Raw genomic sequence first — 16,748 nt, 5'->3', positions numbered from 1 at the left:
GATGGGGGAATAAAGCTTTTTTTTCTCATTTAGCCTCACGGGAGGACTTGTGAATGGTCAGCTTTAGGCTGGCTTCAGAAAATACTGAACCATTAGGGAGAGCCTTCTGAACTACAACTCAACATCTGAACAATGTAACATGGAGACCATAACATACAGGTACGCCTAAGAGCAAAATCCCACATGGACTCATACACACGCACACACCTGCTCAAACATAAATGCATACACACAATAGGTTGGACTTGATGGACTTATGTCTTTATTCAACCTCAAATACTATGTAACTATGTAACTATGTAACATTATCATTGCTTGCTGGAAGCAATGCATGATGGGTTATGTTGTCTTGAGTAATGGAGATTGCGTCACATCCAGCAGCAGCAGGGAAAGAGACGCAGAGCACACTGGGAATCCAGGAAGTTGTTGGAAGTGATGGGCAGATGGAAGGCAGCGCTCACTGCTACATACTACTATGTAAAAGGGATTTTTTCATGTAAGCTTTGATTGTATTATCAGAAACATCTCCGGTACGTATTCCTATTACAATGCTGATGTCATAACAGGAGAGGATATGCTGGGACTTTCCTTTATGGGGCCTTGGCATGGAAGAGCAGAAGTTGGGTACCTCTGCCCTGGAAGCTGGACAATGAGATAAAAGTATTTGTTTGTCTTGCTTGTTTTTTCTTCCTCACTTATCTAAAGTTTCTAGAGACAGACTTTGACCCGCCGCTCTGGGAGTGTCACAGCGCCATGATCTGTTTTCTTTCTCATAGCAAATGTCCTTCATTTGGAGGGACTGTCCCTGGATTGGAACCAAATCCCTTCGTCCCTTTTTCCTCAGTTGTACGATATACCTGCCAAAAGTGTTACATGACACTAAACCCTCATCCAACCTCATATAGGAACAGTAAGCACTTGCCCAGGGGAAAGTGCACACTGCAGCTGCAGTAGAAATACAAGTCCCATGAGGCAGTGCCAGACTCTGACTGCCACAGGCAGGACTCCCAGAGACAGAAGCAAAATGGGATTTGTAGTTTTAGTACAGCTGGAGTGGCGAGGTTGCCCACCCCCGGTTAAACCAATCATTTTCAGCTTATTCTTACCTAAGATAAACCGATACACAGCAGTGAGTGAAAAACTGTCATAAGGAAGGTGAACATGGTGTAAAGAAGTTGAAAAGTGTTGCTCTAACACCTATAATTCCTCTGTGTGCTTGCTCTTCCTGGGAGGAAAATAATAAAGCCCCGCCTCTCTGTATGCAAATGAGGCAGATGTCATGCCCATGCAGAGCAAATCAACAGGTTTAGTGTAATGCCCCCTTCTGGCAGCACCTACTGCCCTTTTCTTCACTTCCCTTCTGCTCTATTTAGATGTATGGGTGTGGAGGAGCATGTGACTTGATTGGTCTGGTGCTTTGTGATTGGCCAGGGCCATCTCCTGTCGGGGGGTACTGCTGCTGGTCGTTCGGGGGGGGGTTCTGGTACTGCTTTCAGGGTGGCCTGCTCAGCTCCCTGGCATTCAATGATGTCAGTGAGCTGGGCAGGAAGCCGGAGAGAGAGTCACAGGCCATTAAGAGCACTTAGCAACCTGGAACGCTGTGGCTGCCCCTCTGCTGCCCCCCCCGGTGAGATGCCGCCTGAGACGACAGGGGTGGGCAAACTCTGGGCCCCCTAGCTGCAGTGGAAATACAAATCCCATGGGGCATTGCAAGATTCTCACAGGCATGACTCCCAGAGACAGAGGCATCATGGCATTTGTAGTTTCACCACAGCTAGAGGGCTGGAGTTTGCCCACCCCTGCTCTAGTTGGAGCTTACACAGTGCTGACACTAGTCTTGCCAGTACTGCTGCTGGTCTTCCGGGGGCAGTGGCGTCACAAGGGGGGTGCGGCCCGCACCCGGGTGACACCATTCCAGGGGTGACACCAAAATGACTGAGAGTCATTTTGGTGTCACCTCCTCTAAAAAGTCAGGCGCTCGGTCAGGAGAGAGGAGGGGACCTGGCGGTATACCTCATACCGCCGGATGAACATCCCCTCCTCTCTCTGCCGGCGTCCATCACCAAGATGGACCATTAGATGGTCGCGCATGGCCGTAGGCAGGCGGCCATCAGCTGGCCGCGCATGCGCGATGACGACATGGCGGGGTGTCACTTGGTCTGGAGACCAGGGGACACCTGGCCTCGGGACGCTCCTGTCCGGGGGTTCATGGGATTGCCGGGGAAAATTAAAGTGACCAGCATGAGCAAAGCACAGGCTTACTTTAAAGTGAACGTGTCAGACAGCCGTGCCAGACAGCCGTGTCAGACAAAAAATTGTTAAGCTAAGGTTACCTTCTATTAAATAAATAAATAAAAAAAGAGCACAATCGGTATATATCCAGAGGTATAGGCAGCTGAAGTTCTAGGCAAATCTTGACTTTTTCTGTAGATGTTAAGCTTGCTTTAGCCATTTCCAACACTCTGGGGCTTCCCATTGGGCAGTGAAGTCGCCTATCAAACTGTAGGACCAGTAGGGAATCTTGGGGCAGGGAAGGGGGGCGGAGCTAAGCTCACATTTTACAGGACAAGTGGAGATTTTTGTATAACTTCAGCTGCCTACATCATCTAACTCAGTATAGGTAACCTCGGAACTCCACCTGTTGTGGCACTACAAGTCCCATGAAGCATTGCAAGACCCTGACAGCCAGAGGCATGACTAACAGAGGCAGAGGCATGATGGGATCTGTATTTTCAGCACAGCTGGAGTGCCGAGGTTGCCTACCCCTGGTCTAATAATTGTGGTTTGTGCTTTATTTTTAATTAGTTAATTGCTAACTGATTAAAAATAAATTATGATGGTGCCCTAAAGCGGCGGGTTCATGAAAGGTGATTGCAGCATGTGGAGATAACCCCTCGAGCCGGATTTTGGTGACAGATGGCATGCCGCGCTATAATACAACCCGGAGGTAAAATAAACACCTTTAATCTGATTTACTGACCATAACTAACACTGGCAGCGGTTTTGTTGTTTGCCGTTTTGAGCACAGCCTGAAAACCAGTTGGACCTGCTGCCATGTTTTAACACAAGTTGTCGGACTGGCGTTGCGTAACCAAGGACACCAAGTGCCAGCGTGGAGGGCAGGCTGTAAACAAACAGACTTGGGGCGTCTTCTTGTTGCATAAATATACACGTTTAACCTACCTTAGCCCAAAAAATAGGCCCTTTAAGATATACCTGTCAAGCAGCCTGCCATTAAAACACTCATAAAAATATATTGCTCAATAGCCACAAAGGATATAAATCCACTTTGTGTGCCTTTACAGAACCAGACATTACCCTGTAAAAGCAGCAGTGACATAATTACTGTGCTGTATGTAGTATGTGCAGAGAGCAGAGCTGTGGGGGGGACCCAGCAGGCCCCACCAACTACAAAAAACTACAGGAGGGGACGAAGACAAGACTAGTCACCCTGCACAAGGAGAGAGAGCAGCAGTAAGCGGTCTTTATTACAGGAGGGGGCGGAGACAAGACCGGTCACCCTGCACAAGGAGAGAGAGCAGCAGTGACCAGTCTTTATTACAGGAAGCTCAAAGTCTCACGCTTGATTACTGCACAGATCTGGAAGAAGTACACAAAGGACACCAAGATTCAAGGAAGAATACACATGACTACAACCCCCTTAGCAGTTTAGTTGTTTGCTCACTTCTGAGATTTCCCTTCACTTCCTGTCCTGAAGACACAACAGGAAGTGAGAAAAACTCTCCAAGGTGAGAAGAAATCCCCTCTTTGGTATTTGTCACCAAGACAAGTGTCCCCATTCAGTGATTTCTTCTCACCTCCTGTTTCGGTGACAGCTGAAAAATGTTGTAGTTCTCATCTCTTTCTGAACCGGGGACAATGAATGGTCGCCGTGGACCCCCAGTAGGTACATCAGGGTATCTGTCTCCTTGTATGTCTTTGAAAACAACCAGTCAGCATTGGGCTTATCCAAGAATCGGAATATTCAGTCTTTAAATGCATATAAATATTGATGAGTGAATGGCTTGGGTACAGTTGGCTTGGACATTTGCTGAACCCAGCCAGACATCTGGGTTCGGTGAATAGTCAAGCGATCCGAACCCAGAGTCACCCATGACACTGTGCAGACCAGTTGCTAGCATCCTAGCGACCAGTGACACTGTGCACCCCAGCTGTGAGTGTACTAGCAACCATTGACACTGCATCCCAGCCGCTTGTGTTCTAGCTACCAATGAGACTATGCCGCCCAGCCGTGAGTGTTCTGGCAACCATTGACACTGTGTAGCTTAGCTGCTAGCATCCTAGCAACCAACTACACTGTGCAGCTCAGCTGCTTGCGTCCGAGCAACCAATGACACTGCAGATCAGCTGCTTGCGTTCTAGCAACCAGTGACACTGTCCATCCCTGCCGCTAGCATCCTAGCAACCAATGACATTGTGCAGCCCAGCCTTATGTGTTCTAGCAACCAGTGACACTGTGCAGCCCAGCCATGAGTATCCTAGCAACCAATGACACTGTGCAGCTCAGCCACGATGGCTGCTGAATAACTGAACAATGTCCACCCGGCTCCTTTCACAAAAGTTAGCTGAGCTATGACTTTTGTCATGCCAGACGGTACCGGTAGGGCCCCCCATGCCTCGAATTTTGGCCCATTCAGCAGGATACGGCTGTAATTCAAGCAGTGCATGGCCAGCTTTAGTCAGGGCTCTGTCACTGGACAAGAGGATGGCCATGGCTGGATGTTAGCCATGAAGTTTGGCCCTAGCAACAAAGTGAAACTAGATCAGTAAGGGGCTTTTCTGGTTATAGCGGGCGTCTTCTAGATTTTACCTATAAGAGTTTAAAGTGGGTGACAGGTTCACTTTAATCTTTATATGTGGCATCATTGAGGGTTGTGCAGAGCAGAAATCACACAAAAGGAATTCATGATTAAAAAGGATCACAGGTCAGGAAGTCGGAAGTAAAGACAGGTTCACTTTGCCACAAATCTAAACTGCTGTTTTAGTGGGTTTTAATCATCCTCTTGGGTCAGACGTGCTGCGTTCTCGTACTTGGGCCAGTGCCTGTTGTAGGGCTCGTAGGTCAAAGGATGTTAATGGAAATGTGCGCACGTGCCGTATCCCATGTTGCAGCATGCATGTGTATGTGATTGATCACCAGTATGTATGTCTTTGTGTCCTGTAAACTTGTCATGTCCAGCTATTTACAGTAAAAGTGCTGGGAGTTGAAGCCTTTGAATCCCAGGTGGTGATCACTGTCATCTGACGGCGATCGCTTGACAAAGCAGTGTTGTACATTTATTAGGAATCTGCCTCCTTCTACTCCCATATCGTCACAAAAGATTGCAATTTGTAGCTAAAACAAAATCGCTTACATTGTAAAGGCCAACTCCGGAATATTAGAAAGCCCCCTATCGCCGCGCTTTAACTGATCTGAGTGCCCATTTGACTTACTAACAGTTGTGGTCACATGACACTGCCGTCCCAAGCCTTCTCTTCTGTTGAGGTCCTTCTTCAGGTGTCCACATCACTGTCCGCATGCCGTGGACACTTCTTATTGGCTGTCCAGTGGTGGGATCCAGAAGAAAAGTGATGTCATTGCAAGGGGACAGTAGGGGACCAGCTGATGAGGAACCATCTGCAGTTCTAAATTAGAGACTCCCTGTTCCCAAAAATGGTAGCAGCAGAAGAACTGGAGGGGGGACTTAGGTGGGTATAGGTTGCTTCACCAGGTAAAGAAAAATAAAAGCCCCCCCAGGCATACACATTTCTTTGGTGAACCGGTCGAAAATTTGCTGCGTGGGTGCTGCTTCCACCTGGCATCCCTTGTTTAAAGTGGGTTGGAAAATTCTCAGCCGAGTGGAGCTAGCAGCCAAGCAGCTACCGTGTTTCCCCAAAAATAAGACCTATCCCGAAAGTAAGACCTAGCACAATTTTTAAACATCCCTCTAATATAAGACCTACCCCGAAAATAAGACCTTGTTTGGGTGTGGCCCAGAGAGCAACCAGAGTACATGGCGGGGACCAACCACTGCGCCGCAGCTCCCGCATGCCGCCCCTGTCACGAAATCAGCAGACACCTGTCTGCCTCAGCCTTTGCTTAGAGAGCTGCCGTCGGGCAGAAAACTACATTTCTCAGCAGGCAGCAGCACAGCAAGGAACGTATGGCCAGTGGGGTGGGAGTGAGGTGAGGTGACTGAGCAGTCCAGCCTGGCGACGAGAAAGGTGGCTCCCTGGCGGGGATCCCACAGAGAACTGTGGACGGCATCAGAGAGGAGAGCTCCAGGACAGCTGCAGCCTGCAGGTATTTTGACACTATTTAAAATAAGACATCCCCTGAAAATAAGACCTAGTGTGATTTTTCGGAGAAAAAAAAATATAAGACAGGGTCTTATTTTCGGGGAAACACGGTAGTACAAATACAAATGAAACAGTGGGGGAAGCGTTCATGAAACAATCTGTTTTTTTTTTTGTTTTGTTCAGCCTGCGGGTTGAACAAAAAATATAAAACCGTGTATGACCCGGCTTAAGTGTCCTGATCACTGATGTCTCCTGGAATGAAAGCGAGGTTAAAATTTTGAGGAATAGAGGGGCAATTCTCGAATGGGAACATTTGTTCCAGTGACAACTGTCTAAGAGGGCATTTTCCCTAAATTGGAAAGATTTTGTTTCACTTCCTGTTGAGTATTCAGGGCAGGAAGTGAAAGGGAAATTTTCCTAGGGAGTTTTAACGCTCCCCTACTCTATCCAAAAGAGAAAAAAAAAGTTTTGGTTTCAGATATAGCAATGAAAATGAATATTGTGACTGTGATACCATGTTTCCTGGATAGATTAGAACTCACCGGGTGCTTTCATGCATCTGAACTGACCTGAAGAGCCATGGCAGGAACATTGAGAGGAATTTATCAAAACTGGAGGAGACAGAATCAGGAGCAGTTTTCATCCAATGAGCGTCTCCCTTTTCATTTTCAAAGCCCAACTGAACAAACTGAAGAGAGAAGTTGAATGGTTACTATGAGCAACTGCTTTAGATTCTGTCTGCTCCAGTTTCGATACAGTCTCCCCATTGTATCTAATAAGGTCATGTCTTTTTGTGCCCGAGGATCCTCCCTTTAAATAACCAGAAGGCCCAAGATACAAGTTACGGTATGTAAGCTACTCGTATCGTTAACAAACATATAGGTAATCAATACCATATCTGTATAGATAATTAAACATTGACATTGTGTTTAGATCTGTGCAGTCTATGGTTCTGTATTAGCTGCCATTCAGGGCCAATGGAGGCTGACAAGTATCATATGGCAGTCAGTCTGTGGGGAATTCATGGACAGGAAGTCTAATTATTTATTTGTAAAAATAATAAAAAGTTACATTATATAAACAAATGTTGCTGTTTATAACTTAATGTTAAATTTGGAGTATGGGAATGATTCAGATACGGAAAGTTTTCTTAACAATGTTTTTATTATGTTTTTATAGTAACATAAAAATCATACCAAAGCATGCCAAACAATAGATACATTTGTAGCATATGCCTCATAATGAAAAGATAAGACAGTTAGGCCTCATTCACACGAGAAAAAACAGTCACGTCCAGCTCGTGCTGCGTGCACGCCGTATCGGGCAGTTCCCGGGAAGGACAGGGGCTGCGTGTGATTAGTACACAGCCCCTGTCCTTCTCTATGGGAGTACGTGGCTGTACGCCGCCCTACGCTCACCCGCCCTACACGTCCGTACGGGTGCCGGTGTCCGTACTCATACGCTGACAGGATGGATCCTGTCTGCGTCCGAGCCGGGACACCCGCACCCGTACGGACCTGCACTTGGGGTGAGCGTAGGGCGGCATACGGCCATGTACTCCCATAGAGAAAGACAGGGGCTGTGTACTAATCACAAGCAGCACATGTCCTTCCCGGGAGCTGCCCGATACGGCTGAGCACGCAGAACGGAGCTATAACAGATATAACTTATATCAGAACTTACTGACACAACCAGGAATGTGTCCTCAGAGACACGACCAGAACCGACTGACACCACCAAGAATGTGTCCTTAGAGACGCAAATGATACTGTACTCAACGAACCAGGGATGTGTCTTTAGAGACACAATTAGTACTTACTGACAAAACCAGGAATGTGTTCCAAAACACAGTAAGTAACTAGTGACACAACTGGGACTGGGTACCACAGAGACACAATACTGTACACAACCAGGCACATGTCTGCAGACACAGCAGAGACACAAGCAGGAGCATCACAACTACAGAGGCACAATCACAACTGGGACTGTTTACTACAGAGACACAATCAATCCTGTACACAACCAGGTACATGTCTGCAGACACAGAAGAGACACAAGCAGGAGCATGTCTACACAGACACAATCAGTACCATAATGGCACAAGCAGTATGATGATGACCATGATTGTGTCTATAGATTATGCATGAAGATAATGGATCTGAGCTATACATGGATAATATGAGGATCATGACACAGAGGTGGGGATGGATAGAATGGAGACATTTATTGGCTTGAGGTTAAGGTCATCTAAAACGGAACATATCAATGCAAACAGCAGGTTGATGTGATAACAGGTGTAGTTGAAAAGAAGCTTCTTGTTCAGCTTACTTCCACTAAACCTCGGCTCATGTTTGCTACTTCCTCTTATCTCTCCAGTAAAAGTTGGAGTTCCCCAAATCCTTCTGCAGGTAAACAGTAATTGTCCTGCTGTTTATTCAGTAAATACTCGCAGCAAAGACAAGGCACAAAGTGGTCTGAACAGCTAAGACAAAGTGCAAACAGAACATGTGGAATGCAGTTATCGTAGCCCGGGAAACTCCTGGCCAACAAGGGATCCTGACAAAAATCAGTTTAGAAATACGACAACTGCCAGGCTTCTTCTTTGTTGTCATTGAAACATTTATTGTTCTCTACTATCTTGTCATTGTGGCAAAACCCACTCGTATAGGTACTGCCTGTGGCATTCTCTCTATTGAAGGGGAAGGACTGCTCAGAGAATTGTGACAATGACTTTGCCACTTGTGTCATCAATCACCCAATTCACCTTTGACATGTTTCCTAACTGCAATATTTTTACTGTGCTTTTTACTGTGTTACATTATAGCCAAAGGTTTGTTGACACCTGACTATCAAACCCATATGAGCTTGTTGGACTTCCTATTTCCAAACCGCAGGCATTTATATAGAGTTGTCCCCTGATGGCAGCTATAATGGCCTCCACTTTTATGGGATTGCTTTCCACAAGATTTTGGAGGGTGTTTGTGGGAATTTGGGTTTAATCAGCCAAAAGAACAAGCGTTCAATAACAATGAGGTTGAAACATTCAAGTTCCTCCACACCAAACAAATCAAACCATGTTTTTATGGAGTTGGCTTTGTACACAGGGGCACAGTCTTGCTGGAACAGAAAAGGGCCCTCACCAAACTGTTCCCACAAGGTGTGAAGCTTACAAATGCCTAAACATTGTTTGTATGCTCAGTATTAACATTACCCTTGAACTCAATCATTTGGAGAGGGGCCCACATACTTTGAGCCACAGAGTGTATAATTATCTTTCAATTTTTTCAACTCTTCACCACCTCCATACCGATAAATCTTCATATTGGCCAATGCAATTTTGGCTATGGACCTATTGAATTCGGGCAATAAATGTATCACTACATGCAGTCCCTGGGTTACGAACAAGATAGGGACTGTAGGTTTGTTCTTAAGTTGAATTTGTATGTAAGTTGGAACAGGTACATTTTTTAAGTGTAACTCCAGCCCAAATTTTTGTTGTTGTTTTGGATAGCATAGGGAAGAGTTTACCCTCTGTAAAGTTTGTTTTGCTGTCTGTGCCCCTGTTCAGAAGATGTCACCTCACTTTCTGTCCCTGTGACAAAAGGATTATGAAAATTTTGGATTGTCGTGGAAACAAGGATTGGTGATAAATCTTTAGTGGAGACAGCTTTTTCCCATGATAACTCTTACAGGAGTGAATTTCCCTTCCTAGTTGTAGATTTCCTTTCACTTTTTGTTGTCTCAAGGACAGGAAGTGAGATTAAATCTTTCTAATGAGGATACAGACAGCAGTAAAAACCTCACAGTGACCCGGAAGAAGAGGTGGGTACCCCTCGTCTGCATGTCTAACAAGAGCCAACTTCCTGTAATGTACGTACAGTACTACGAACCAGACCCAAAAAGGCGGGCACTCCTCATCAGCTCAAGCGCGGTAGTATTACAACTACCCCTGCTGTACAGTAATAGCCTCCGTTTGTAAGTAGGAGTCGTATGTAAGTTGCATGTATGTAACCCGGGGACTGTCTGTACTTATTATACCAAAGTAACAAATATATCTCTGGATGCAGTGCAGCCTAGAAGCAGTTGGAAACCCCTGCTTAATCTGGCTTCACTGCATCATGTCAAACTCAAATTGCTGGCAAGCAGAGTAGATGTTTCTGATTTACGTTGCGTTTCTTGGATAGATTTAGCTGGTCGCCAATCATTTAACAGAGCTCTGTGGTGGGAGCGGAACACAGAATTGAAATGTGACCTTGGAGAAAGGTCCAGCATGGGAAGATATAGGATAAGGAGCCATGAAACATGCCCAAAAATGCAAGGAGGCGTGTCTGCAAGCAACTGGCGACCAATCAAATGATTGGTAGTTAAGCCCAGGGAAAGCCTATTCATTCATGTCTAGTATAATCCAGCAAATAATGGAGCCTGGCTTGGGAGAGACTATAATAGCTCTGTTAAGATTTATGTTGCAATGTTATCTGCTAGGCCAAAATAAACACAAAAAATGGACTTTGCTTGACGTTCTATATCCACCATAATTATTGGAGTGACAATTGTTACATTATGGTAAACTTGGGAGCTTGCCATATAACCTGACCCTTAGAGCCTTCACAACAGGGTTCAGCCACCATTGGCTGTACATGGGAGTTATCAACAGTGCTTCTCCCAGGGGCTAGAAGTAAAATACTTTTCCTGTATCTGCTGTGTGCTGAAGTCGTGTAAAGACATGGGTGGCAGGAGAGGTAGAGTGGGAAATGGTGAAGACTTGTCTACATACCATTAAGGAACCTTCCTTTCATTTCCTGTCCTGAGAAACAAGTAACAAGCACTACAAAGCAATGAAAAAAAACCCCTCCTAGACAGCTGTCACCAGATATTACGTATAGGGATACAGTTGTGGTATATTGTCATATGTCATGTTTTAAGTGACAATAATACTGTATGAGATTTTGTAATAAACGGCTGATACAGCCATTTTATATCCAATCCTGTTTGGTCTTTTATTTGGGGAAATGGGAAGTTGAGAAGGGGTCAGATGCTGTAATCAGCTGTTCATGGTTGGGAAAAGATGACTATGCCTTACCCTGTCAAGATGCCCCCGTTGGAACATTTTTCCTCCAATGGCAGCTCTAAAATTTGGGATTTGCCATCACTTTCTGTACCGGGGACGGTGGTCACCAGGACAAACAGAGAGGGTGAATCTCCCCAGCAAGAACACGGGCAGCAATACAAACCTGACAAGGGTTTTATAAATTAACTCTGGACACAAAAACTTTCATTCATATATATTCCTGTCTGCGTTCAGGGTTGCACATATTTGTGGAAGTCAGGTGTATACCCGTGTGCAGTCACATGCAGCCAATAATTTCTATTGGCGGCTGTAAAGAGCAACTGTGGTTACCGGGCAGGGAAATAAGTCTGAATTTATGGCTCCCATGTGCATGAGCCATAATAAAGACTGCTTTACTTGAACCCAAGGCCCTGGGATGTACCTAGACACCCTGAATCTCAGTAACAGTTACTGACAATTTCCAGGTGTGGACATAGATAAAAACGTTTCTGTCATAAATCAGGTTTGAAAATTGACCCTGACCCATCATATAGATAATGTGCAGAGAGATAAAAGATGTACAGCACTGATTATGTCTATTAATTATCTGTAGGTGCAAGGATAGTGCCATGGAAAGTTCCAATGTACAGCACATATCACACAGTAATCAGCTATAATAAGACAGAGTCATTTCACTGATCCGCTAGTCAATTTATCTATGCTCTGTGACCTATCACATGATGTTTTCCTCTTCAAAAGGTTCCGCTCACGTACAAAATTTTGCATTTTTTTGCAATTATTGCATTTATTATATCTTCACACTAAACACTTATTTACCATTAATAAACTTTATTTCTCATGAGTCAGTATTTGATCACATGGAGCAGTATGGTATCTCCACCAAAAACTTCATACTTATCGCCAATTACGATCCAGTGATAGTTTAAAGCAATACTCTAAAGAACTGACCCTATTGGAACCTGTATATTACAATGGTAGCTCAGGAGTAGACAACCTCGGCACCCCAGTTGTGGAGTCCTATGAGACTCTGACAGTCACAGGCATGACTCCCAGAGCCAGAAGCATTATGGAATTTGTAGTTTTACCACAGCTGGGGTGCCAAGGTTGCCTACCCCTGTATAGCTCATGGCAACCAGTCAGATTATACCTCTAATATTTATTGTGTGTTATACGTATATAGATTATACATACAGGTGAAACTCGAATAATTAGAATATCGTGCAAAAGTAATTGCAGTAAGTGCTGCAAAAGGGGCCCAAACCAAGTACTGAGTACATATGCATGCTTGTACTTTTCAGAGGTCTGATATTGTTCTATGTACAATCCTTGTTTTATTGATTGCATGTAATAATCTACTTTTTTGAGGTTGTGGATTTGGGGTTTTCATGAGCTGTAAGCCATAATCATCACAATTATGACAAATCACGGCTTGAACCATCTTGCTTTGCATGTAATGAGTCTATCTCATATATTAGTTTCACCTTTTAAGTTGCATTAGTGAAATAAATGAACTTTGCACGATATTCTAATTATTCGAGTTTCACCTGTATGTGAGCTTGCCTGATAAGGTTGGGCATCATGCAGGGCCAAATGTAAAATGTCCCTTGCCGTGAGGACATTAACTAATCTTTAAGCAGAGCACTAGGAATGTGCAACTGTGGGTGTTCCTAGTTCTCAGACCTGCTGACAGACTCAATTAGTCATACAGGGTTATTCACAAAAGGGTGAAGAGTTTGGAGAAGGCCGGAGAAGTGAACAATCTAGGGCAACATAGCTGAACTGGAAAATGAGCTGAATTGGAGAATTGTTTTATATGGGTCTATGCTTCAGACCATAAAGAGGGACAATTTAAGAGAAGGCACAGACAGAGGGATTTGGTTTTAAAAGAGGGACAGTCCCTTCAATCCAAGGATAGCAAGGGAATGCCACGGTGTAGTTTGGCAACTATGGCACCCAGGACTCTCAGCCAGAGAAGCTGAGAGGGTCCAGAGTGTAAACCATTTTATAAGGAAGAATCTGGCCTTTCAGATTCTTCAGGCTTTCAGAATTGTAGCTGGGATCTGGAGCTCTGGAGATTTCTTAGAGCTCTGGGTGAGATGAAATCTCCAGTCCTGGGGTCAGGTGTTGCCATTGACCAGCCTGGGCTAATCTGGTGGCTGAGAGCAGCCTCATTAGGAAGCCAGCACACAGCTCAGGGGAGAGTTGTGTGTGGGTGTGCAGGAGGCACACGGCCACAAGCAGACTCGGGTGCGTGCAGTGCCGGATTTACTCTACCTGCCGACCCCAAGGCCAGGTTCCGCGATAGCCCCCCCACGACCCACCAGTTCTGTTCTGTTTCATTTATGTTGAAGATGAATAAAGACTGTCCTGTTTATGTGCAAGTCGTCTTCAGGAGTGGTCACTTAGCGCTCACCATTGGGCTATACTCCACAACATCTAGAAGCAAGCAACCCATCTACAATATCTATGCTCCCATACCTCTGGCTTGCCATCCATCATGCATTATGCCAACGTGGTATGGGGAAAGGTGTACCTTGTTGGCAACTGAGCTGCAACTGATGTTGTGTTGGCTGTATGAGAAGAGTTCTTATCTGAAATGTGATATCTGGAAACTGTAGGCATAAAGATCAATGCTGAAAGTGAACATGTGCGCACGTGTTTAGGTGGTGGCGGCTTTATCTAAAGCAGTTATAATCTGGGGGGGTTGCACAAAGTAACTGGCCTAGAGGAGAAAAAATGTCAATTTGGCGCTTCTAATAAGCCTGGATCATATGAAGAAACATTGGATTGCAGCAAAGAGGTATTTTCTTCTTCACAGCTCTGGTCCCGTATTGCAGAACTGGCTGACCACAGGCGGAGACATTAGGAAACAAGTCATTTCTCCATCATTTACACCGTTGCTTCATCTGTACATTCACACTGCAGAAATGGTCATCACAAATCATCACAGCTTTAAGATTAATGAGGGATGAGCGCACAGACCAAAACAAACACAGATTATAACCAGATCCTTCCTATTGCACTCATAATAAAATAAAAGATGGCAGGTATTCAGAAATCCATCTAATGGTTTGGACAGATTACAAGAGATGGGCTAATCTTTGAGTGCTATACGTCACGTCGTCTTCCTGTAACAATGACACTTTGGGGCCATGCAGAAGAAACAAAATTGAGTTTTAAAGGGAGACGGTAGTCAACTAGTCATGTTACATTTCTTTCCTTCTCAGGTCTGCTGAGAAGCGGACACTTCCAGGAACATTGATCTCTTGTAGGGTAGCATCCGAATTTCTGAATTGCATTCGGGAGCTCCCAAATGCCATCCGGGTCTGGGAGCCATATATATATTTTACTAAAGCTGAGGCTCCCAGACCCGAATGGCATTCAGGAGCTCCCGAATGCAATTCGGAAATTCAAATCCCTTATGCCATTCGGGTCTGGGAGCCTCAGCTTTAGTATTATATGTATATACTGTATATGGCTCCCATGTTGCCGTAACGAAAATTCGTGTTCAGACCCATTTGGATGCATTAAACCGAAAAACACATCTGATTGGCCAGAAAAGTCACATGTCCGATTCAGTTTTGTTTTTTAACGACATTCGGACTGGATCCGAAATTCGGAAACGGGGATTCGGACACATTCGGATGCATTGGGATTCGGAAATTCGGATGTCTCAGAATTTCTGAAAATTTTGATTCGGAACGAAACGGAATGCACATGTCTGGTTCTGGTTAGTTGAATACCGGATAACAGAGAGTTTATTGTAGTTGGTTTAACCCACAAGTGTTTTTTTTTTGTTATCACCGCTTTTCCTTTGAGATGACTTTTCAAAATAATATCTGCAATAATTTAGAGGTTTGGATGAAAGATTTTGTACTTTAAAAGGTTTTGGTAGTCAAATAGCGCACATGTTTATAATGGTCTGTACATCAGACCAAAAAGAGGGACTTCGGAGAGCTATGACTTCTATTTTCCCTTTAAAGAAGTGTAAGTGAAGATTGCTCCATACAGAAACTGACCTTACTCATAGTTGTCTCTTGTTTTCTTTGCAGAATCTGGAGTGTGAACAATCAGGTATGTAAAGCTTGCAACTCCTCTTACATCTGCATTGTTGTTGTTCCAGCCAAACAAGCATGCGGGTAGGCAGCCTCTTGTTAGCTGTCACCTGTTTCGTGCGATCCTATTATCACCTTGACTAAAGACGAAAAGGAGATTTTATGAGACGCTTTCGAGACTGGAAATATTATTTTGTTGGCTGAATGTTCTTGCAAAAGGGTTTATAGACAAGATGAAGTGTACCTGTCATGTATACATAGAAGTGGAAACCATTTGGCAAGCTAATAACTACCCGCCCGGCGCCCGGAACTGCATGTCCTGGGCATTCAGGAGATAGGAATTCCACACCCCTGCTGCCCCTCTACGCCCGGGGCCGGGCCTCAGTTGGCCTTGTGGGAAATCCGGCCCTGACTGCTGTACCTCCTGATTTTCTAAGGTCACAGAGAGGGACATCTTTTAGTATGTAGGTATACTGGGCTTTGGGTGACGAGAGGACGCTAGTTTGTGTCCTCCCGTTACCCTTAGGAGAACTATGGGGAAAAGCACTGACCCCATAGTTCGCCTTTAATTCGGAGATCCCCCCTGCAGTACTTTTTTCTGCCTCTAGATGTCCTCAGTCTAATAAATGGTGTTATTCAACCCAGGTCAACTTTACCCGCCCCTAGCCTTTGATTGGACAGTAAATTCAAGTCTCTGCTCTCTCCTCCTATCTGCATGCTTGTTGGCACATACACAGATTGTACTGCTTTTTCCTATCACGCCCCAGCCCTGCTATACAGGAACTGCAAGAGGCTGATACCAAAACAAATTCAGGCGCTGACACTTACTAGAGTTCACTTCCACATGAGGCCCATTGCCCTTGCCATGTGACTCATCTGTGTTTCTGTCTTCTCATACAGTCATGTGGTGCATGCCCGGGGACATAGAGAAGGCCGTGACCCCCGTCCTGGTGCCGACCAACCTTAGAGCGGAAACTGTGAAGACGTGCCCCAACGATAGCTGCTCACTCTGCGTTCAGGTGACAGTGGAGATTTCGGCAGCTTTCCCAACAGGTAAACATTCACTGATGTGTTTAATGATTGGATGACTTTGTTTGCAGGTTCCTCCGGGGCTTTGTGAGGAGCAGAAGCATTTCCCTAGTGCAGCAGCATTTCGTGAGGTGCAGAACTGCAGATCCCATGATCCTGCTGGGTAGAGGCTACCGTATAGGTAGAACATCATGGGAGTGGTGTGAAAGGGTATTGTGTGGCCATACTTAAAGGGGTTGGGTTATAAACATGATGGCCACTAGGTGGCACTAAAGGAGTATAGGAAATAAGTATTT

At 45.0% G+C, this 16,748-nt stretch overlaps 1 protein-coding gene across 1 annotated transcript in view; it reads left to right on the top strand.

Annotated features, from left to right (window-relative positions):
* The window catches only part of IL17RC (interleukin 17 receptor C), a 62,599-nt gene that overhangs the window by 16,617 nt on the left and 29,234 nt on the right, over window positions 1–16,748 (top strand). The window contains exons 3-4 of the mRNA XM_018576088.1: window positions 15,421–15,442; window positions 16,324–16,476. Coding sequence (XP_018431590.1) covers window positions 15,421–15,442; window positions 16,324–16,476 — 175 coding nt within the window. The remainder of the gene's footprint in view (window positions 1–15,420; window positions 15,443–16,323; window positions 16,477–16,748) is intronic.

The sequence above is a fragment of the Nanorana parkeri genome, unplaced genomic scaffold (assembly GCF_000935625.1).
Source record: "Nanorana parkeri isolate BGI_ZX_2015 unplaced genomic scaffold, ASM93562v1 scaffold56, whole genome shotgun sequence".
NCBI classification, from domain to species: domain Eukaryota; kingdom Metazoa; phylum Chordata; class Amphibia; order Anura; family Dicroglossidae; genus Nanorana; species Nanorana parkeri.
The sequence above is the reverse complement of the archived record's forward strand: the minus strand, read 5'-3'. Positions and strand labels throughout refer to the sequence as shown.